The sequence below is a fragment of the Dipodomys spectabilis genome, unplaced genomic scaffold, assembly GCF_019054845.1.
Source record: "Dipodomys spectabilis isolate Male_0828 unplaced genomic scaffold, ASM1905484v1 ptg000069l, whole genome shotgun sequence".
Lineage (NCBI taxonomy): Eukaryota > Metazoa > Chordata > Mammalia > Rodentia > Heteromyidae > Dipodomys > Dipodomys spectabilis.
In genome coordinates this window covers 9,763,093-9,785,838 of record NW_024870746.1, presented here as the reverse complement: position 1 = coordinate 9,785,838, position 22,746 = coordinate 9,763,093, and the positions used below count along the sequence as shown (strand labels likewise).

Sequence of the window (22,746 nt, the reverse complement as noted above, 5' to 3'; positions counted from 1 at the left end):
ATGAGTGGGTAGAAGAAAAAAGAAGAATGGGGAAACCAGGCCAGGAGTTGGTGGCCCATACCTGTAATCCTAGCTATATAGGAGGCTAAGATCTCCAGGTTACCCTTTGAAGCCAGCTGAGGCAGCAAAGTTCATAAGACTTATCTCCAATTATCAAGTATAAAGACATAAATGGAGGTGTGTCTCAAGTGGTAGTGTGCCAGCCTTGAGCTAAAAAGCAAAGTGAGAGCATAGTTTCTGCATTTAAGCCCCATTACTGGCACAAAAATAAATAATAAACAAATAAAAGCAAAAGCTCAAGCCAACTGTCATGGCTCATACCTGTAATCCTAGCTACTCAAAAGATCACAGTTCAAAGGCAGCCTAGGCAGGAAAGTCCATGAGACTCTTTATCTCCAGTTATCCCGCAGAAAATGAAGTAGTAGAACACTAGCCTTGAGTATAAAGAGCTGAGGGACAACCCAGGCTCCCGTGGTTCATGCCTGTAATCCTAGCTACTCAGGAGGCTGAGATCTGAGGTTCAAAGCCACGGGGGGGGGGGGGGGGGGGGGGGGGGGAGGGGCTGGAAAGGTGGTTCAGTGGTAGAGCGCTTGCCTTGCATGCATGAGGCCCTGGGTTCGATTCTCCAGCACCACATAAGCAAAAAGAAAAAAGCCAGAAGTGGCGCTGTGGCTCAAGTGGTAGAGCGCTAGCCTTGAGCTGAAGAGCTGAGGGACAGCGCCTAGGCCCAGAGTTCAGGCCCCATGACCGACAAAAACAAAACAAAACAAAACAAAAAAAACAAAAAACAAAGCCACCCTGGGCAGGAAACTGTCAGACTCTTATCTCCAGTAAACTACTCAGAAAACTGGAAGTGGTTCTGTGGCTCAAGTGATAGAGTGCTTGCCTTGAGCTAAAGAGCTGAGGGATAATGCCTAGGCCCAGAGTTCAAGCCCCAGAACCTACAAAAAAAAAAAAAAAAAAGAGCTCAGGGACAGGCTGGGAATGTGACTTGGTAGTAGAATGCTTGCATAGCATGCATGAAGCCCTGGGTTCAATTCCTCATTACCACATAAACAGAAAAAGCCAGAAGTGGTGCTGTGGCTCAAATTGTAGAGTGCTAGCCTTGAGCAAAAGAAGCTCAGGGACAATGTCCAGGCCCGGAGTTCAAGCCTCAGGACTGGCAAAACAAAAAACTCAGTGAGGCCCCATCTTCAAGTCCCATGACTGACCAAAAAGAAGGTATAGAGCATAGTTCAAGTCATAAGAGCACATGCTTGAGCTTAGAGAAGCCCTGGGACAAATCTCATGTATATATGTACTTAGGCACTTACATATACACGTATATATGTATACATATATACATATAATATGCATGTACATATGTTCATTTCAGTGTTATTCATAATATCCAAAAAGGCCCCAAATATCCATTAACTATGAATAGGTAAACAAAGTATGGTATATCCACAGTGAAGTGAGCTGGGAATATAGCTTAGTGGTAGAGTGCTTGCCTAGCACGAATGAAGCCCTGGGTTCTATTCCTCAGCAACACATAAACAGAAAAAACTGGAAGTGGTGCTGTGGCTCAAGTGGTAGAGCTGCAACCTTGAGCAGAGAAAGTTGTAAGGGATAGCATCCAGGCCCCGAGTGCAGTCCCCAGTTCTATAACATACATACACACACAAAAGCAATAATGTACTGATAGGTTCAACATAAATGAACCTTGTGTGGATTGCATAGTATATGATTTTATTTATATGAAATGTCTAGAATACGCAATTTCATAGGGATAGACAATAGATTTCTATGTGCCAGGATTGGGCAAAAAGTTTCTTTTTGGGGCAATAAAAATATTCTCAGTAGATAGGGATAAGGGTTTCATAATAGTGAATGAACTTAAAAGTCACTGAACTATATTTATCTTGAAAAGGTAGATTTTTATGAAAAGCAAATTATAATACCTCAGCTTGTTAATTAAATGAAATTCAGAATTGATTTCCTCAGCTATATTAACCACATTTCATGTTAGTGGAATGTGTAGGATTGATATATAGGATATTTCTATCATCGTGGCTGGCTCTTTTGTACAGTGCTGCTTGCAAATAAATACTTTGTTAATTTGTTAGCCACTCCTCCCCCTCCTCCCCCTCCAGTCCTGGGACTTGAACTCAGGTACTGATCACTGTCCTTGAGCTTCTTTTTTTTTTGGTTGGTCGTGGGGCTTGAATGCTGGGAAGGCAAGTGCTCTACCATTTGAGCCACAGGACCACTTCTGGTTTTCTGGTAGTTAATCAGAGATCAGAGTCTCATGAACTTTTCCTGCCCGGGCTGGCTTTGAACCTGGCTTTGAACTGTGATCCTCAGATCTCAGCCTCTTAAGTATCTAGGATTACAGGCATGAGCCACCACTACCCAGCTTTTAGCTTATTTTTTTGCTCAAGTCTAGCACTCTACCACTTGAGCCATAGTGCCACTTCTGGCTTTTTCTGTTTACGCAGTACTGAGAAATTAACAGGGCTTCATGCATGCTAGGCAAGCACTCTTACCACTAAACAATTTTCCTACCTGGGTCTTTTTTTTGCTGGTGTCTTGTGGGGCTTGAACTCTGGGCCTGGGAGCTGTCCTTGAGTTCTTCAGCTCAAGGAGAGGGAGGGAGGAGCTGGGGAGGTGGGATAGGAAGTGATGGTAGGGGAAAATCACAGGGGGTAACAATGTTCGGTAGAAAATGTACTCATTACCCTACTCATGTAACTGTAACCTCTCTGTACGGTATTTAAAAAAACAAACCAGGCTCAGTGGTAGAGTGCTTGCCTTGCATGCATGAAGCCCTGGGTTCGATTCCTCAGCACCACATAAGCAGGGGAAAAAAAGCCGGAAGTGGTGCTGTGGCTCAAGTGGTAGAGCGCTAGCTAGCCTTGAGGAGAAGAGCTGAGGGACAGCACCCAGGCCCAGAGTTCAGGGCCCACGACCGGGCGCAAAACAACAACAACAAAAAACCAAAAAGGCAAGCACTCTACCACTTGAGCCACAGTGCCACTTCCAGTTTTCTGGTGGTTGATTGGAGATCAAAGACTTTCCTGCCTAGGCTGGCTTTGAATCGAGATTCTCAAGATCTCAGCCTCCTGAGTAGCTAGGATTACAGCTTGAGCCACTAGCACCCAGTGGGTCTTTTTGTTTGTTTGTTTGTGTTGTTTTCTACTTGGGTCAGTTCTGGGCTTGAACTCAAGGTCTGGCACTGTCCCTAAGTTTCTTTGCTTAAGACTGGCAGTCTACTACTTGAGCCATAGTTCCACTTCTTGAGTTGCTTTTTTTTACTTCTTCTTCTTTTAGTGCTGGCCCTGGCTTGGACTCTGTTCTTGAGCTACTCTTGCTCAAGGTAAACTCCATACCCCTTGAGTCAAGCTCCATCTCCAGCCTTTTGTGATTAATTGGGAGATAAGAGTCTCCTGGACTTTTCTGCCCAGGCTGTCTTCAAACTATGATTCTCAGATCTGTTACCTGAGTGGTTAGGATTATAGTCTTGAGCCACCAGCACCTGGTTTTGTGTATATGTTTTTATTTAATTTGTTTTTGGCTATTACCATTAATGCTTTTGTTACTATACTTTTAAGTCACTATTTATTGAATTTTTGGAAATTTTTGTATTAAGTCTCTTACACTCATAGAATTCTTCTCTTCCATAGGTGATGCTGGGAGTAGAACTCCCAAAGACCAGAAGGTGAGTTGGGATGGATAAGGAAGGTTAAGAAATTAGCCCGGGGGATTGGTGGCTTATTCCTGTAATCTTAGCTACTCTGAGCTAAAAATCTGAGGATCGATAAGATCTGAGGATCACAGTTCGAAGCCTGCCCAGGAAGAAAAGTCTATGAGACTCTTATCGCTAATAAACTACTCAGAAAAAAGCTAGAAGTGGCACCGTGGATCTGGTGATAGAGCACTAGCCTTAAGCAAAATAAGCTTAGGGACAGTGCCAAGGCCCTGAGTTCAAGTCCCAGGACTAGAAAAAAAAAAAGCCACCAGTCATTCATGCTCTGATGAGCCCTGCAGTTGACAGTCCTCTGATAGACATTACAAAAAGGAAAAGGCTAACCTCTGGTAGCTCGTGCCTCTAATCCTAGTTACTTTGGAGGCTTGAGGTCTGAGGATCAAGGTTCAAACTTGTGGGGGCAGGAAAATTCCTGAGACTCTTATCTCCAGTTAACTACTTAAAAACTGGAAGTAGCCCTGTAGCTCCCAAGTAGGAGGGCTAGCTTTGAGCAAAAAGAGCTTAGGGACAGTGCCCACACCCTGAGTTCAAGCCCCATGACTGACTCCCAAAATACTGGAAAAGTTACCAAGATACCAAATACAACAGGGCTCAGCAAGGAAAGATTCAGATGAGCTTTGTAAAGTTAATTTCTAAGTGGCATTTTAAAACAGGGCAGTTTTTGCTTGATGTTACTGTATTTTCCAAATATAATTGATTCCCATTTTGTTTTTTTGAGGAGGTATTTCTTATTCTCAAGTTTGTGTGTGTGTGTATGCACACACCTGTGCGCCAATACTAGGGCTTGAACTCATGGTCTTTAGTTCTTGCTTGGCTGTTTTGCTTAAGGTTAGCCCCATCTCCAATTCCTGCTTTTTGCTGTTAGTTAACGGCCAGTACTCTGCCACAGAGCTGTTGCCTCTAGCTCTCTCACATTATTTCTAAACTATCCTGTTAAAGTTTGTGTCCTTTATCCACATTCCTCCAGCTTCGTGAAGCTATGGCTGCCTTGAGAAAATCAGCTCAAGATGTCCAGAAATTCATGGATGCTGTCAATAAGAAGAGCAGTTCCCAAGGTCTGCATAAAGGTTAGGGTCCAGGAGTACCTGGGTATAGATGGGAGGTGAATTCTCACAGTTATTTCATGATTATGAAATTCCTTCCTATCTGTATCAATTTCTTTTTTTTTCTTCTTTTTTTTCTTTTTTTGGTCCGGTTGTGAGGCCTGAACTCTGGGCCTGAGCACTGTCCCTCAGCTCTTCAGCTCAAGGCTAGTGCCCTACCACTTGAGCCACAGCGCACTTCCGGCTTTTTTCTTTTTTGCTTATGTGGTACTGAGGAATCGAACCCAGGGCCTCAGGCATGCAAGGCAAGCACTCTACCACTGAGCCAACTTCCGAGCCCATTTTCTTTTTTCTTTTTTGTCTGTCCTGGGGCCTGAACTCTGGGCCTGGGTACCATCCCTGAGCTTTTCAGCTCAAGGCTAGCATTCTACCACTTTAGCCACAGCACCACTTCCAGCTTTTTCTGCTTATGTAGTGCTGAGGAGTCAAACCCAGGGCCTCATGCGTGCAAGGCAAGCACTCTACCACTGAGCCACCTTCTCAGTCCCTGTATTAGTTTCTTTTTTTTTTTTTTGGGTCCGGTCATGGGGCCTGAACTCTTGGCCTGGGCACTGTCCCTCAGCTCTTCAGCTCAAGGCTAGCGCTCTACCACTTGAGCCACAGTGCCACTTCCGGCTTTTTTTCTTTTTGCTTATGTGGTGTTGAAGAATCGAACCCAGGGCCTCAGGCATGCAAGGCAAGCGCTCTACCACTGAGCCACCTTCCCAGCCCTGTATCAGTTTCTTTACCACATATGTCCACATTTGTTTCTCTTGTCTGCTTGTCTTTTGTCTGTTGATTGTGATATTCTAGATTCATTGTCTTTAATAGTCATTAAAGCCTAACCACGCTAGCGCTGATTTTCATGTTTTTTCTGTTAGTATAAATAGTTATCTGTGGGGCTGGGAAGGTGGCTCAGTGGCAGAGTGCTTGCCTTGCATGCCTGAGGCCCTGGGTTCAATTCCTCAGCACCACATAAGCAAAAAAAAAAAGCTGGAAGTGGCGCTGTGGCTCAAGTGGTAGAGCGCTAGCTAGCCTTGAGCTGAAGAGCTGAGGGGACAGCGCCCAGACCCAGAGTTCAGGCCCCACAACTGGGCCCAAAAATAAAATTTAAAAAAAAAAAAAAAATAGTTATCTGTATCTTAAGTTTCTTTAACAAGAATTCAACAAAAATGACTGAGGGTTACCTCATTTTATTTGATACCATACTGCCCATTTGTGGTGTCACTTTTTATAACAACTTCACTTTTCTCCATAGGAACTTTGAGTCCCATGTCTGGAGAACTGAGCAAAGATGGTGACCTGATAGTCAGTATGCGGATTTTGGGCAAGAAGAGAACCAAGACATGGCACAAAGGCACCCTTATTGCCATCCAGACAGTTGGTATGTTCAAGCTAGAGGAAGGACTAACAAAAGGTGGCATATTAGTCTCCTTTGCTGATAGTTTTTTTCCCTATAGTCTTTCCTTTCTTCTTACATAGAAGTCAGGACTTACATGGAAACTGTTTTTAATTTTAATTTGTCTTTCTTTTTACCTAGGGCCAGGGAAGAAATACAAGGTGAAATTTGACAACAAAGGGAAGAGTCTGCTGTCAGGGAACCATATTGCCTATGATTACCACCCTCCTGCTGACAAGCTCTATGTGGGCAGTCGCGTGGTAGCCAAGTACAAAGATGGGAATCAGGTCTGGCTTTATGCTGGCATTGTAGCTGAGACACCAAACGTCAAAAACAAGCTCAGGTACCTGTACAGGGGATTGAAAAGTCTAGAAACACAATGCCTGTCCTGTTCATGCCTTAGTTGAGATTTTACAATTAGCTTTTGTACTCTTAATCCTCAGTGGCCAGGATCCTGCATAAGCAGAAAAGGTTTATTTCTTAACACACAAGTCATGAGGGCAATTTCATCTGCTTTTTCTTTTTTCTTAAGGAGAAGTCAATGGAAAGCTAGAGTAAACAAGATTGATTAATCATTAAGAGAATAGAGAATTCACACAGAATGAAGAAATGAAATAGAGACAAGTTGACACCAGAAGAATGAAATAAAGAAGGAAAAATAAGGCTAGGAATGTAGCTTAGTGGTAGAGTGCTTGCCTAGTATGCATGAAGCCCTGCGTTCAATTCCTCAGGACCACATAAACAGAAAAGGCCAGAAGTGGCATTGTGGCTCAAGTGGTAGAGTGCTAGTTTTGTGCAAAAGAAGCTCAGGGACAGTGCCTAGGCCCTGAGTTCAAGCCCCAGGACTGGCATTAAAAGAGAGAAGCCGGGTGATGGTGGCTCATGCCTACAATCCCAGCTGCTCAGGAGGCTGAGATAGAATCGCAGTGGGAAAGTCTGTGAGATTGATCTCCCATTAACCGCCAGAAAACTGGAAGTGGTGTTGTGGCTCAAGTGGTAGAGTACTTGACTTGAGCTGAAGAGTTCAGGGACATGCCCAAGGCCAGAGGACAATCCGACGACCAACCAAAAAAAAAAAGGAAAATAAATAATTTTTATTTATTTTATTTTATATAAGGGTGATGTACAGAGGGGTTACAATTACATAAGTAAGGTAATGAATACATTTTTTGACAAACATTGCTATCCCTGCCCTTGTTTTTCTCCCCTTCTCCTCCCCTACCCCGCCAAGAAATGACTTTTAAAAAGTGAGGCTGTAGGGGCGGGAATGTGGCTTAGTGGTAGAGTGCTTGCCTAGCATGCATGAAGCTAGAGTTCAGTTCCTTACTACCACATAAACAGAAAAAGCTGGAAGTGGTGCTGTAGCTCAATTGGTAGATTTCCTTATGTAACCAATATAGCCCAACTTTTTTTTTTTTTTTTTTTTTGCTGGTTCTGGAGCTTGAACTCTGGGCCTGGGCTCTGTTCCTCAGCTCTTCAGCTCAAGGCTAGCACTCTACCACTTGAGCCACAGCGCCACTTCCGGCTTTTTTCTTTTTTGCTTATGTGGTGCTGAGGAATCAAACCCAGGGCCTCATGCATGCAAGGCGAGCGCTCTACCACTGAGCCATCTTCCCAGCCCTATTTTTTTTTTTTGTCGGTCGCAGGGCTTGAACTCTGGACTTGGGCGCTATCCCTGCGCTTTTCAGCTCAAGGTGAGCGCTCTACCGCTTAAGCCACAGAGCCACTTCCAATTGTTTGTTTTTTTAAATTTATTTTGGTGCCAGTCCTAGGGCTTGAACTTGGCCTTTGAGCTGTTCCTGAGATTTTTTTTTGCTCAAGGCCAGTACTCTACCACTTGATTTATAGTTTTACTTCAACCTTTTTAGGTACTTAATTGGAGATAACAGTCTTATGGACTTTCCTCCCAGGGCTAACTTTGAACTGCCATTCTCAGATCTCAGCCTCCTGAGTAGCTGGGATCATAAGCATGAGCCATTGGCGCCTAGCTTAAAATTTTTTTTTTTTTTTTCTAGCTTAAAATTTTTAATTTTTGGGCTGTCGAGAAAACTGGCTTGTTTTCTCTGGAGTATATTTTATCCAGGGGAATATAGTTAAGATAAAATTATCTTTGGATGTTATATAAATATACCCCCACTTCTTAAAAAATCATTACTTTTCCCTTATAGGTTTCTCATTTTCTTTGATGATGGCTATGCATCCTACGTCACACAATCAGAACTGTATCCGATTTGCCGGCCATGTAAGTGTCCTTCCATTCTATCCATAGATGTATCATTTTCTTGAGATGTTTGTTGAAAGACCATAATGTTTGGTTTGATTTTTTTTTTTTTTTGGGTCCAGTCGTGGGGCCTGAACTCTGGGCCTGGGCGCTATCCCTCAGCTCTTCAGCTCAAGGCTAGCACTCTACCACTTGAGCCACAGAGCCACTTCCGGCTTTTTTCTTTTTTTGCTTATGTGGTGCTGAGGAATCGAACCTAGGGCCTCATGCATGCAAGGCAAGCGCTCTACCACTGAGCCACCTTCCCAGCAAGGCTAGTGCTCTACCACTTGAGCTATAACGCCACTTCTGGCTTTTTTTTTTCTTCTGCTTATGTGGTGCTGGGGAATCAAATCCGTGGCCTCATGCATACAAGGCGAGCGCTCTACCACTGAGCCACCTTCCCAACCCGACCATAATGTTCTTGGTCTTCTAGTCTTGAAATTGGTTATTGTCCTTTGGGAAATACAGGTTTTATTGGCTAACTGTGGCTAGGTCTTTGTAATTGAAGAGTGAAACACTAGATCATGACTTACCTTAGGTAGACTGCTCATTTTTAGAGATGTGTTTTGGTTTCCTTTCTCAGTGATTTAAGTTTTAAAAGGTATTACTTCTTTTTTAGTCCCATACTTCACCATAACATTTGTAAGTCTGTGGTTTGCCTAATGCTTCCTAGAGAAGCTGTGTTAGATGAAGCTTCATGGTAGTCTCTGTTACTCTGGTTTGATAACACACTCCTACAGAAGTAACTCTGTTGGGGTTTTGTTTTTTTTTTTTTTGGTCGGTCGTGGGGCTTGAACCCTGGGCTTGGGCGCTATCCCTCAGCCTTTCAGCTCAAGGTGAACACTCTACCGCTTGAGCCACGATGCCACTTCTGGTTTTCTAGTGGTTTATTGGAGTTAAGAGTCACACAGACTTTCCTGCCCAGGCTGGCTTTGAACCATGATCCTCAGATCTCAGCCTCCTGAGTAGCCAGGATCACAGGTGTGAGCCGCTGGCACCTGGCTCTGCTTTTTTTTACTTTTATTTTTTGGTAGGTCATGGGACTCGAACTCTGGGCCTGGGCGCTGTCCCTCAGCTCTTCAGCTCAAGGCTAGTGTTCTACCACTGAACCACAGTGCCACTTGGGCTTTTTCTGTTTATGTGGTGCTGAGAAAATCAAACTCAGGGCCTCATGCATTCGAGGAAAGTACTCTACTACTGAGTCACCTTCACAGCCCCACTGCTTATTTTTTGAGATAGAGTCCCATTAGGTTTTTGGTTTTGTTTCTCCCAGGCTGGCCTTAAATCACAATCTTCCTGTAGCTTCTGATTAACTGGGATCATAAATGTCTACCACTATGTCCAGCAGCAGTTGTATTTCATTGCAAAAGAATCAACAAGTACTTCTGTGTATCTATATAACAAGTCAATGAGTATATTTATAATCCTTTAAAAACATACGTAATTTTAAGCCAGGCGCTAAGTGGCTCATGCCTATAATCCTAGCTACTTAGGAGGCTGAGATCTGAGGATAGCAGTTCAAAGCCACCCAGGGGAGAGAAGTCTATGTGACTATTATCTCCAAATAACCAACAAAAAGCCGTGAAGAAAAGCTGTGGCTCAAGTGGGAGAGTGCTAGTCTTGAGGAAAATAAACTCAGTGACAGCTCTCAGGCTCTGAATTGAAGGTGCAGAACTAGTACAAAAATCTACAGCTGGAGGCATGACTTAAATGGTAGAGTACCAGCCATGAGTAAGAAGAGTTCAAGGCTGGGCATTGGTGGCTCATGCTTATAATTCTAGCTACTCAAGAGGCAGAGATCTGAGGATCATGGTTCAAATCCAGTGAGGGCAGGAAAGTCCATGAATTTTTTTTTTGTTGTTGTTGTTGGTCATGGAGGCTGAACTCAGCTCTTTAGCCCTAGGTTGGCATCCTACCACTTGAGCTACAGCACCACTTCTGGCTTTTTTCTGCTTATGTGGTGCTGAGGAATTGAACCCAGGGCCTCATGTATTTGAGGCAAGCACTCTACCACTGAGCCAACTTCCTAGCCCCCATGAGACATATCTCCAGTAAATCATTCAGAAAACCGGAAGTGGAGTTGTGGCTCAAGTGATACAGCACTTGCCTTGAGCTGAAAAGCTGAGGGGCAGTGCTCAGGCCCAGAGGTCAAGCCATATGACCAATCAAAAAAAAAATAAATTAAGCTCCTTTTGAGTTTAAGCCCTAGTACTGCACCACCCTCCCCCCAGTTTCCATTTACATGAAATGAGTATCACTTATATTTGTGTATTTTCTAATTTAGTATTTACTTGATTTGTATGTGCATTTATTTATTTATTTATTTATTTTTGGGTCCGGTTGTGGGACCTGAACTCTGGGCCTGGGTGATGTCCCTCAGCTCTTCAGCTCAAGGCTAGCGCTCTACCACTTGAGCCACAGCGCCTCTTCCGGCTTTTTTTTTTCTGCTTATGTGGTGCTGAGGAATCGAACCCAGGGCCTCATCCATGCAAGGCAAGCGCTCTACCACTGAGCCACCTTCCTAGCCCTGTAAATGCATTTATACATTAGGTTCAATACTTAAGATGATTTGGGTTTTATTTCCCTTCGAGTTATAATTCTTCACTTAATTTGTTTTCTCTTTCAACTTGAATAATACAAAAATTTGTACTACCTTCTCGCCAACCATTTTCCTCTATCAAGACATGTCCTACCTGCCCTCTCTCAGCTTTATCTCTTCCTTGAGACAGTGAAAAAGACTTGGGAGGACATAGAAGACATTTCCTGCCGAGACTTCATAGAAGAATATATTACTGCCTATCCCAACCGTCCCATGGTGCTGCTCAAGAGTGGCCAGCTTATCAAGACTGAATGGGAAGGCACATGGTGGAAGTCCCGAGTTGAGGAAGTAGATGGCAGCCTAGTCAAGATCCTCTTCCTGGTACTGTTCCTCCATGGAATATTGGGAAGGTTAAGGTGGGGATTTGGTACATTTAGGGGACAGCCATAAGAATAATCAGGATGATATCATAGTTGTTCATAGCTTTCTTCTTCCTTAGTTCTTATTTTGGTCAAATTTTATTTTGTCCTTTTGTTCCTATAAACTAGTTACTGCAAACAAATTTTCTTTTTTTTTGGTACTGGGGATCAAACTCAGGACGTTGCACTTGCTAGGCAAGTGCTTTGCCACTGAGTGACATTCCAGCCCTGCAAACAAATTTTCCGACTTAACCATGACACTAATCTGCATAGCTTGGGGTTTTTGGGTGTTTTTGTCTTTTGGGTACTGGGGTCAAACCTAGGGCATTACACTTGCTAGACAAGCACTTTGCCACTGAACTATATCTCAGCCCATTGCATGGTTTTGATTTTTTTTCTCCATGTTTTAACAGTCTTTGTTCCTAAGACTTATGATCTTCATTATGTTTTTGTTTTGTTTTTAAGGGGGGGGGAATGGTATTGGGGTTTGAACTCAGGGGCTGGGTCTATCCCTTAGTTTTTTCACTCAAGGCTATTATATATATTCTCCACAAGTGACAGGATAGATTCTAACAGATCTTGCTCATTTCCCTTGATTTTCCTTATCTGCTTGTCCCCCAGGATGACAAAAGATGTGAGTGGATCTATCGAGGTTCTACACGGCTAGAGCCAATGTTCAGCATGAAAACATCTTCAGCCTCTGCACTGGAGAAAAAACAAGGAGGACAGCTCAGGACACGTCCAAATATGGGTATGTCCTAAAAGGCACCTGAAGGAGGGAAGAATAGGGTATGGTAGCCAAGGATTTTATATATGCTTTGTTTACTCTAAGTTGTTGCTAGTAATGGTGATGGATTTGTGGTTCTGCCCCCCACATTCTGTGGCTTTGATTCATTTTAAACAGCCACATAAAAATGTGCAACAACTGATAACTTTTGCTGTTTCCCACGTGAAAATTATCTGCTTTCTGTACTATCAATGGTTAGGTTGTTTCTTCAAGCTTAGACTGCTTTTTTGGTTTTTTCTTATTGTGTCTGTTATAGTTTCTGATTTTTCTTTCTTTTCTTTTTTTGAGGGGATCATAGGGCTTGAATTCTGGGCCTGGGTGCTGTCCCTCAGCTCTTCAGCTCAAGGCTAGCACTCTATCACTTGAGCCACACAGCGCCACTTGCTGTTTTCTGAGTGGTTAATTGGAGATAAGAGTCTCATGGAGTTTCCTGCCTGGGCTGGCTTTGAACCAAGATCCTCAGATTTCAGACTTCCTGAGTTGCTAGGATTACAGGTCTGAGCCACCGGCGCCCAGCTTAGTTTCTGATTTTTCACACCAACATTAGTTATCAAAGAATACATTTCTCAAAATATGCACCAAAGTCAGGCTAGTGGCTCATGCCTATAATCCTGGCTACTCAGGCTGAGATCTGAGGATTGTGGTTCAAAGCCAGCCTGGGTAGAAATGTCCATGAGACTCTTTATCTCCAGTTAACCATCAGGAAACTGGAAGTAGCACTGTGGTTCAGAGTGGTAGAGTTATATATCGTTAAGCAAAAAAAGCTCAGGGACAGCCTGAGTTCAAGCCTTATAACTGATAAAAAATAAAAATAAAAAATAAAAAACCCCCACAAAAACCAAAACATACACTGAAGTATAATCTGATTGATGAAATTCAAAACCATTCTATGGTAGTATTCCTACTTATTAGTGTTAATAATGAGAATAGTCTTAGCACTTACTCAGAATGCCTCCTGCAAGTTGAGGATCAGATATATAAATGAATACAATTAGCAAGATGTCATTTTCTCAATGATTAGTTTCCTTTTTATGTAGGTGCTGTGAGGAGCAAAGGTCCTGTTGTCCAATACACCCAGGATCTGACTAGTACTGGAACCCAATTCAAGCCAATGGAGCCTCCACAACCCATAGCTCCACCTGTTCCACCTGCTCCATCTGCTTTACCTGCTCCACCTCTGTCCCCCCAAGCAGGTGACAATGAGTGAGTGCTGTTCACTGTTTCTTCTTCACTTTTTTCTATATATTTTCTACATTCTTTATTATATGATTTCATCTCAAATCTCCTAGAAGCTTGGAAAGCCAGCTTGCTCAGTCACGGAAGCAGGTGGCCAAAAAGAGCACATCATGTCGACCAGGATCTGTGGGCTCTGGTCATTCCTCTCCTACATCTCCTCCACTCAATGAAAATGCCTCTGGTGGGAAACCTGGGATTAACCAGACATACAGGTGAGACAAATGTCAGCCTCTATCTATGTAGCAGGTTGGCAATGTGGCCTAAGTGGTTACTGTGTAGTGAAAGACCCTTGGCTCCAACAGGCTTTTCTTTGAAGTTAGATAGAAATGTGGACTTAAAAAGGAAGTGTTAACTTTGGACACTTCTGAATTAGAAACTGGATACTTAGAAATACTGTATTAGCCAGGTGCCGGTGGCTCACGTACATCATCTAACTCCTCAGGAGGCTGAGATTTGAGGATTGAGGTTCAAAGCTAGCCGGGGGCAAGAAAGACCGTGAGACTCTTATCTCCAGTAAACCACCAGAAAACCAGAAGTGGCGCTGTAGCTCAAGTGGTAGGGCGCTCGCCTTGAGCTGAAGAGCTCAGTGCCCAGGTCCAGAGTTCAAGCCCCATGACCGACAAAAAAAAAAAAAAATTTATATATACATGCACACACATTGTATTATTAGGAAGTTACTTTTCAAAACTTACAATTGAACAAGGTGCCAGCATTGCTTCAGTAGAAAGGACATATCAGCCGGGCGCTGGTGGCTCACGCCTGTAATCCTAGCTACTCAGGAGGCTGAGATCTGAGGATCGCGGTTCAAAGCCAGCCCGGGCAGGAGAGACCATGAGACTCCTATCTCCAATAAAACTACCAGAAAACCGGAAGTGGCGCTGTAGCTCAAGTGGTAGAGCGCTTGCCTTGAGCTGAAGAGCTGAGGGACAGCGCCCAGGCCCAGAGTTCAAGCCCCAGGACCGACAAAAAAAAAAAAAGAAAGGACATATCATTATCTACCTCTTTGAGTCCTAAGAGTTAGTAAGGATGTATACAGGACATTATGTACAGAAGACTGTATTCTACTGTCATGATTCAAAGTAAATGTGTCTTGGGGAAAAGTATACTATTGAAATAGGGAAGTTATGTCTTGCATTTTATTTGCAGATCACCTTTGGGGTCAACAACCTCTGCACCAGCACTCTCGGCTCCTCAGTTGCCTCCAGTCAGTGATGAGTAAGTGAGGATTTTCATTGGCTGGGTTTGGTAAGGCAGTCTAATTTTCTTATGTAATCTTTAGTTGTGTGGTGGTACACATGTGTAATCCCAGCACTTGGGAAGCAAAGAAAAAGAGGATTGTAAATTGTGGCCAGCTATGGCTACATAATGAGACTATCAAAACAAAAACATCTTTTTTGTATGAAAGATGAGGAAAATGTCTTAGCTAGGGGGAAGGATAATTATATAATAGAGAGGTCCTGTTGACTTCTGATGTGATTACATGTGTTTTATTTGCAGATTACCAATAGTCTCAACAACCTCTGCTCCAGCACCCCCAGCTCCTTCTGGGCCTCCAGCCCCACCAGCCTTCCATGGCATGTTGGAGCGGGCCCCTGCAGAGCCCTCCTACCGTGCCCCAATGGAGAAGCTTTTCTACTTACCTCATGTTTGTAGCTATACTTGTCTGTCTCGGATCAGACCTATGAGGAATGAGCAGTACCGAGGCAAGAACCCTCTGTTAGTTCCACTACTGTATGACTTCCGGAGGATGACGGCTCGACGCCGAGTCAACCGCAAGATGGGCTTTCATGTTATCTATAAGACACCCTGTGGCCTCTGCCTTCGGACAATGCAGGAGATTGAACGATACCTATTTGAAACTGGCTGTGACTTCCTTTTCCTGGAGATGTTTTGTTTGGATCCTTATGTTCTTGTGGACAGAAAGTTTCAACCCTATAAACCGTTTTACTATATTTTGGATATCACCTATGGAAAAGAAGATGTTCCTCTGTCCTGTGTTAATGAAATTGACACAACCCCCCCACCCCAGGTCGCCTACAGCAAAGAGCGAATCCCCGGCAAGGGTGTTTTCATTAATACAGGCCCTGAGTTTCTGGTTGGCTGTGACTGCAAGGATGGGTGTCGGGACAAGTGAGTTGGGGGAGGGAGTATTGCTGCCTCTGCCTCCAACTTTATTGTGATTGCTTTTCTTTTTCTTTTTCTTTTTTTTTTGGTCCAGTCGTGGGGCCTGAACTCTGGGCCTTCCCTCAGCTCTTCAGCTCAAGGTTAGCACTCTACCACTTGAGCCACAGCGCCACTTCCGGCTTTTTTCTTTTTTGCTTATGTGGTGCTGAGGAATCGAACCCAGGGCCTCATGCATGCAAGGCAAGCGCTCTACCACCGAGCCACCTTCCCAGTCCTGTGATTGCTTTTCTTTTCACCTCTTCCTTTGCCTTATTTCTATCTTGCTTTCCCCATCTCACTTTACTTCCTCCTTCAGCTGGCATACCTGCCTTCAGGCCTTCATGAAAATAATGAGGTAGGGAGGGCAACATCTGATGTGGCGCCACGCGGTAACCCTGGGCACATGTGTCTTGTGTTGGTTCTCTGATCCTCCTTCCTTTACTTGGCTCCTATCCCACTTTTCCTAGGCTTCTGTCTATCATGTTTTCACTGCTACTCCCGTTCAGTTTTCTCATTCTCTTGTTCTTTCCCTTTTTTATTTTATTTTTTATTTATTTATTTACTTTTGTTGGTCATGGGGCCTGAACTCTGGGCCTGGGCACTAGTCCCTCAGCTCTTCAGCTCAAGGTTAGCACTCTACCACTTGAACCATAAGCGTCATTTCCGGCTTTTTCTGCTTATGTGGTGCTGAGGAATCGAGCCCAGGGCCTCATGCATGCAAGGCAAGCACTGAGCCACCTTCCCAGCCCTCCCTTTTTTATTTAAACACAAAAAATGAAAAAGAAAATTTTATTGTCCCCATTTTCTTTTTTTGATCGGTGTGGGACTTGAACTCTGGGCCTGGGTGCTGTCTCTGCGCTCTTCAGCTCAAAGCAAGTGCTCTACTTCTTGAGCCATAGCACCATTTCTGGTTTTCTATTGGTTTGTTGGAGATCAGAGTCTCATGGACTTTTCTGCCCGGGCTGGCTTTGAACTGTGATCCTCAGATCTCAGCCTCCTGAGGAGCTAGGATTACAGGTGTGAGACATCAATGCGGGGGGGGGGGGGGGGGGGGGGGCTTTTTTTATTTATTTGTATTCTAGTTTCTAAAGAAATCTCAACTCTTAACTGTCATATATTTGTATCTTCTACAGGTCGAAATGTGCCTGCCATCAACTCACTATTCAGGCTACGGCCTGTACCCCAGGGGGCCAAATCAACCCTAATTCTGGCTACCAGTACAAGAGATTAGAAGAGTGTCTGCCCACAGGGTAAGTACTTAGGGCAGTTAGGACATCTCAGAATCTGAAGAATATGTTCTTGTTAACTTGGCACTGGTGGCTCACACCTTAATCCTAGCTATTCAGGAGGCTGAGATCTGAAGATCTAGTTCGAAGCCAGCCTGGGCAGAAAAGTCTCATGAGACTCTTACCACTAATTAACCACTTAAAAACTGGAAGTAGTGCTGTGGCTCAAGTGGGAGAGTGCTAGCTTTGATCCTCTCACTAGTCTTGAGCACCAAGAGGCTCAGGGACAGGACCTAGGCCCTGAGTTCAAGCCCACAACCAACAAAAAATAAAAAAATAAAATCCAAAGATTAGATGTGGTGGCACTTGGAAAGTAGAGGCAGGAGGAGTCCTAGTTTAAACCCCAGCCTGAGCTGTGTAGTGAGTTCGATGCAGAGATACTGTCTCAAGAGGAATGTATGGTCATTTTCTGTTTGAGAAAAAGATGAGGATAATTTGATAGCTATGTGAATGGACTTATGATTTACTATAGCAAGTGATTTATTTTCCAGAGAGGACAAGCAGGTAAAGAATGAATTATAATAGGGTTTTGTAACCTAGACTGAACAGTTAGAATCAAATGTATGGGGTGATGGGAAGTAGTTACTTGTAGGTAATTACTTGTTTAAAACTCTCTAGCTTCATTGTAGAGTGTAGATTTTAGAGCAGCAAAAGCTGCCCTTTAACCCTTTTGGGGTTTGAACTCAGGACTTTGAGCTTGTTTGCTGCTTTACCACTTGAACCAGGCCTCTAGTCCAGCATTTTTCCAGTTATTTTGGAGATGGTGTCTTAGACTTTTCTGCCAAGGCTGACTTCACATCATGATCCTTTAGATACCTAGATACCAGCCTCTGGAGTACCTAGGATAACAGTCTTGAGGCATTAGTGCCTTGATTAAAGCACAATTTGAGCCAAGCTCTGGTGATTCATGCCTGTAATCCTAGCTAAGATCTGAGAATTGAGATTAGAAGCCTATCTGAGCAGAAGAGTCTGAGAAAGTCCATCTCCAAAATAACCAGCAAAAAAAAAAAAAAACAGAAGCTAAAGGTGGGGCAAAAGTTAGACTGGCCCAGCACTGGTGGCTCACACCTGTAATCCTGGCAATTCAAGAGGTTGTGATCTGAGGATCGCAGCTCAAAGCCAGCCCAGGCAGCAAAGTACGTAGACTCTTACCTCCAATAAACCACCAGAAAACTGGAAGTGGTGCTGTGGCTCAAGTGGTAGAGTGGTAGCCTTGAACTTAAGAGCTGAGGGACAGGGCCCAGGTCAGTTCAAGCCCCATGACCAACAACAAAGTAAGAGTGCCAGCCATAAGCAAGCAAGCTGAGTTAATAAAGGCTCTGTGTTTATGCCCCAGAACAGGCAAAAAAAAATTAAAAAATTGTTTAGAACATTAAGAGATAATTAGAAAAGTATCAAAAATAAATTACAAAAGCTGGGGCTTTTACTATAGTGGGGTGACGTTAGAATTAAAAGAGGCTGGGGCTGGAGTTGTTGCTTTATAGTAGAGAGCACAGTGTGTACACAACACTGGGCTCAATCTCTAGCAAGAGTGGGGAGATTCACATGTTAAACTAGATGTCTAGCTGGGAAGGTGGCTCAGTGGTTAGAGTGCTTGCCTTGCATGCATGAGGCCCTGGGTTCAATTCCTCAAGCACCACAAAAGCAGGAAAAAAAAAGCTGGAAGTGGCGCTGTGGCTCAAGTGGTAGGGCGCTAGCCTTAAGCTGAAGAGCTGAGGGACAGTGCCCAGGCCCAGAGTTCAGGCCCCATGACCGACCAAAGAAACAAAACAAAAAAAAACCTGGGAATCAGCCAGGCGCTGGTGGCTCACATCTGTAATCCTAGCTACTCAGGAGGCTGAGATCTGAGGATCACAGTTCAAAGCCATCGTGGGCAGCAAAGTCCCTGGGACTCTTATCTCCAATAAACCACTCCAAAACTGGAAGTGGCGCTGTGGCTCAAGTGGTAGAGCACTAGCCTTGAGCTGAAGAGCGCAGGGACAGCAGCCAAGCTCAGAGTTCAAGCCCCACGACTGACCAAACAAAAACAAAAAAAAACTCTGGGAATCAGCAGTAAAGGAATAATACTTAAATTGAAAGGAATTTTCTCTACTCTGTAGAGAATATTGATGATGAAGAGGCCCGGGAGCAATCCCTGCTTGTACCCACATGTATAGGTAGAGGCAGCATGTGAGATTGAGAAAAATAGATTAGGAAAAGAAGAGGACGATGAGACAGTGAGGTGTAATATAACATGCTCGACTGCTGTATGAGAACTAATAAAACGAATGCTCAAGATGACAGAAGAGGAAAAGAAAAGTACCAATGAGGGGCTGGGAAGGTGGCTCAGTGGTAGAGCGGTTGCCTTGCATGTATGAGGCCCTGGGTTCGATTCCTCAGCACCACATAAGCAAAAAGTAAAAAGCTGGAAGTGGTGTTGTGGCTCAAGTGGTAGAGCACTAGCCTTGAACTGAAGAGCTGAGGGACAGCGCCCAGGCCCAGAGTTCAGGCCCCACAACTGGCAAAAAAAAAAAAAAATAAGTATCAATGAGGTAATAATGTAAGAATTCTTCTAATTGAAGAATCTGCTTCCAAAGTCAAAGGCTTATAGGCAGTGGGGAATGGGGGGCTCAGTGGTAATGTGAGGCCTAGATCTATGCCAAAAAGAAAAAAAAAGTATTGCTTAAGCCTTCTATAAAACAAAAGAGCTAGGTGGCTCACGCCTATAATCGTAGCTACTCAAGAAACTAAGATCTGAGAATTGCCATCAAATCCAGCCCAACGCAAATCCAGCCCAACCAGTGCTGGAAAGCTTGAGATTCTTATCTCCAGCAGAAAACTGGAAGTGGCCCTGTGGCTTAAGTGGTAGAGTGCTTGCCTTGAGGTGAAGAGCTCAGACATCCCTAGGCCCAGAGTTCAAGCCCCACAACTGACCCCCCCCCCCCAAAAAAAAAAAAAACCATTATCAGCCAGTTGCCAGTGGCTCACTCCTATAGTTCTCTACTTTGGAGGCTGAGATCTGAGGACCATGGTCAAAGCCAGTCCTAGCAGGAAAGTCAGACTCCTATTTACAAAACTGAAGGAGAGCTGTGTCTTAAGCAGTAGAGAGATAGTCTTGAGAACAAAAACTCAGGGACAGATCCCAGACCAAGTTCAAGCCCCAGGACCAGCCAAAAACAAGATTTCTTAGGCTGGGCCTGGTGGTACAGGTCTATCATCCAAGCTATTCAGAAAATGGAGATAGAAAGTCTGAGACTTTTCTTTTTGCCCTGGCAAAAACTCAAAACCCAGTCTGAAAAATTAAAGTGCAAAAAAGGCAAGCAAAAAGGCCAAGGAAGGTGGCTCAAGTGAAAGGGATCGCAAGACCCTGAGTTTGAAATCTCTTTACCACCAAAAATAATAGCAAAAGCCATGATCATTAAAAAAAAAAGATAAGATAGTTATTTAATTGTATTCTTGTATTACATTTACATGTTAATTCTAAGTAAAGTTCTGGACTACTTATAACACTTTCTGATTTAATAATGCTGGTTGGTAGCTGTATGAGTGTACATTAATATCTTTTGGGGGGCAGCGGAGGTAAGGCCAGTTCTGAGTTCTTTTGGTCAAGGTTAGCCCTCTACCACTTGAGCCACAACTCTTCTTCCTGCTTTTTGGTGGTTAGTTGGTGGTTAGTCTTATGGGGGCTGGGAAGGTGGCTCAGTGGTAGAGCACTTGCCTTGCATGCCTGAGGGCCCTGGGTTCAATTCCTCAGCACCACGTAAGCAAAAAGAAAAAAAAAGCCGGAAGTGGCGCTGTGGCTCAAGTGGTAGAGCGCTAGCCTTGAGCTGAAGAGCTGAGGGACAGCGCCCAGGCCCAGAGTTCAGGCCCCACGACTGGACCTCCCTCCCCCCCCAAAAAAACAAGAAAAGAAAACTGGAAGTGGCACTGTGGCTCAAGTGGTAGACCGCTAGTCTTGAGCTGAAGAGCTGAGGGACAACACCTAGGCCCGGAGTTAAGCCCCATGACTGACCCCCCCCCCAAAAAAAAAAAAAAAAAAAAACTGTTTTACATAGCAGGATGTACCTCATTGGCAAAGTACTTGCCTCACAAGTGCAACATCCTGTGTTCAATCCCCAGTACCAAAAAGAAACGGAAAAAAAAAGTTGAAGCTGGGCGCTGGTTGCTCGTGCCTGTAATCCGTTTTAACTACTCTGGAGGCTGAGATCAAAACTAGCCCAAGCAGGAAAGTCTGAGACTTTTTTTTTTGTCAGTCATGGGGCTTGAACACTGGTCCTGGGCACTGTCCCTGAGCTTTTCAGCTCAAGGCTAGCACTCTACTATTTGAGTCACAGCACCTCTTCTGGTTTTCTGGTGGTTAATTGGAGATAAGAGTCTCAGGGACTTTTCTTGCCCAAGCAGGCTTTGAGCATGATCCTCAGATCTCAGCCTCCTGTGTGTAGCTAGGATTACAGGCATGAGCCACCAGCACCTGGCACCATGAAACTTATTTCCAATTAACCACCAGGAAACCAGAAGTGGTGCTTGTGGCTCAAGTGGTACAGAGTTCACCTTGAGCTGAAGAGCTCAGGGACAGCACCCAGGCCCAGAGTTCAAGCCCCATGACTGACAAAAAAAAAAGTTAAAATGTTTTATATATATTGAGGAGGTAGAGGGGGCAGGGAGAAGAGGTTTAACCCAGAGCCTTGCACATGCTAGGTAGTATTCTACCACTGACCTCCATCTCCAGTCCTATAAAAAAATTGATTTTTTGAGATAGGATCTCACAGGTATAGCTCAGATTGGCCTAGAATTCACTATGTATTCCACACTAGCATTTGAGCTTGATATCCATCCTCCTCCCTTTGCCTCGTGTTAGGATTACAGGTGTGTGCAGCCATGCCTGGCAAAAATATTTTTGAGTAACCACAAATCATGCTTATTATTTCCCTGCTAAACTTATTAGCTTCCCACTGCACTGGAAGTTTATTCTAGCCCTTAACTCATTTGGGTTAAGGGCTATCTGGCTCCTTATCTCTTCCTCCAAAGTTCTTCCAGTTATGCTTAAGTTCACTTTTTTTTTGTACATTTTTTTATGTAAAAATGCTGTACAGAGGGGTTACAGTTGCATGAGCAAGGGAATGAGTACATTTCCTATTGAGCATTGTTGCCTCCTTAGATTTTCCCCTACCATTCCTTCTCCACAACTACCTTCCCCCTCCTCCCTTAAGTTTACTTCTTCAGTTTACTTCACACCATGTTTTCCAGAGTGCCTCTGTGGCCTTTGTACACACTGTACTTTTTTGGCATCCTACACTGTTCTTTGTGTGATATCTTCTTTTACCTTGAGCATGCAGCTTCGGTCTTCCCTCCTTAAAAAGACTGTCCAAAGCCAGGCACTGGTGGTTCGCACCTATGATCCTAGCTACTCAGGAGGCTGAAATATGAGGGTCTTGGTTCAAAGCCAGCTGAGGTAGGAAAGTTTGTGAGACTCTTAACTCCAATAAACTATTCAGAAAAAGTTAGAAGTAGCAATGTGGTTCAAGTGGTAGAGCGCTGTCTTGAGCAAAAAGCAACTTAGGGACTGCACCCAAGCCTCGTGTTCAAGTCCCAGGACCGGAAAAAATAAACAAGACTGTCCAAAGCTGGGAACAAGTGGCTCACACCTGTAATCCTACGTACTTTGAAGGCTGAAATCTGAGGATTGCAATATGAAGCCAGGCCAGGCAGGAAAGGTTGTGAAACTCCAGTTAGCCACCAGAAAAACCTTAAGGAGAGCTGTGGTTCAAAATGATAGAGTAGAAAAGTTTAGAAACATTACCCAAGTACTGAGATCAAGCCCCACAACTGACCAAAAGAAGCGGGG

At 44.0% G+C, this 22,746-nt stretch overlaps 1 protein-coding gene across 3 annotated transcripts in view; it reads left to right on the top strand.

Annotated features, from left to right (window-relative positions):
• The window catches only part of Setdb1 (SET domain bifurcated histone lysine methyltransferase 1), a 37,010-nt gene that overhangs the window by 3,215 nt on the left and 11,049 nt on the right, over window positions 1-22,746 (top strand). Inside the window, exons 4-15 of one of the 3 annotated variants that reach the window (XM_042681297.1) lie at window positions 3,666-3,700; window positions 4,716-4,803; window positions 6,089-6,214; window positions 6,371-6,572; window positions 8,398-8,471; window positions 11,222-11,412; window positions 12,072-12,201; window positions 13,275-13,440; window positions 13,527-13,685; window positions 14,620-14,688; window positions 14,971-15,603; window positions 16,770-16,886. In XM_042681297.1, coding sequence (XP_042537231.1) covers window positions 3,666-3,700; window positions 4,716-4,803; window positions 6,089-6,214; window positions 6,371-6,572; window positions 8,398-8,471; window positions 11,222-11,412; window positions 12,072-12,201; window positions 13,275-13,440; window positions 13,527-13,685; window positions 14,620-14,688; window positions 14,971-15,603; window positions 16,770-16,886 — 1,990 coding nt within the window. Of the gene's footprint in view, window positions 1-3,665; window positions 3,701-4,715; window positions 4,816-6,088; window positions 6,215-6,370; window positions 6,573-8,397; window positions 8,472-11,221; window positions 11,413-12,071; window positions 12,202-13,274; window positions 13,441-13,526; window positions 13,686-14,619; window positions 14,689-14,970; window positions 15,604-16,769; window positions 16,887-22,746 lie in introns of all 3 variants that reach the window. The other 2 variants (XM_042681295.1, XM_042681294.1) reach the window with 2 other exon arrangements.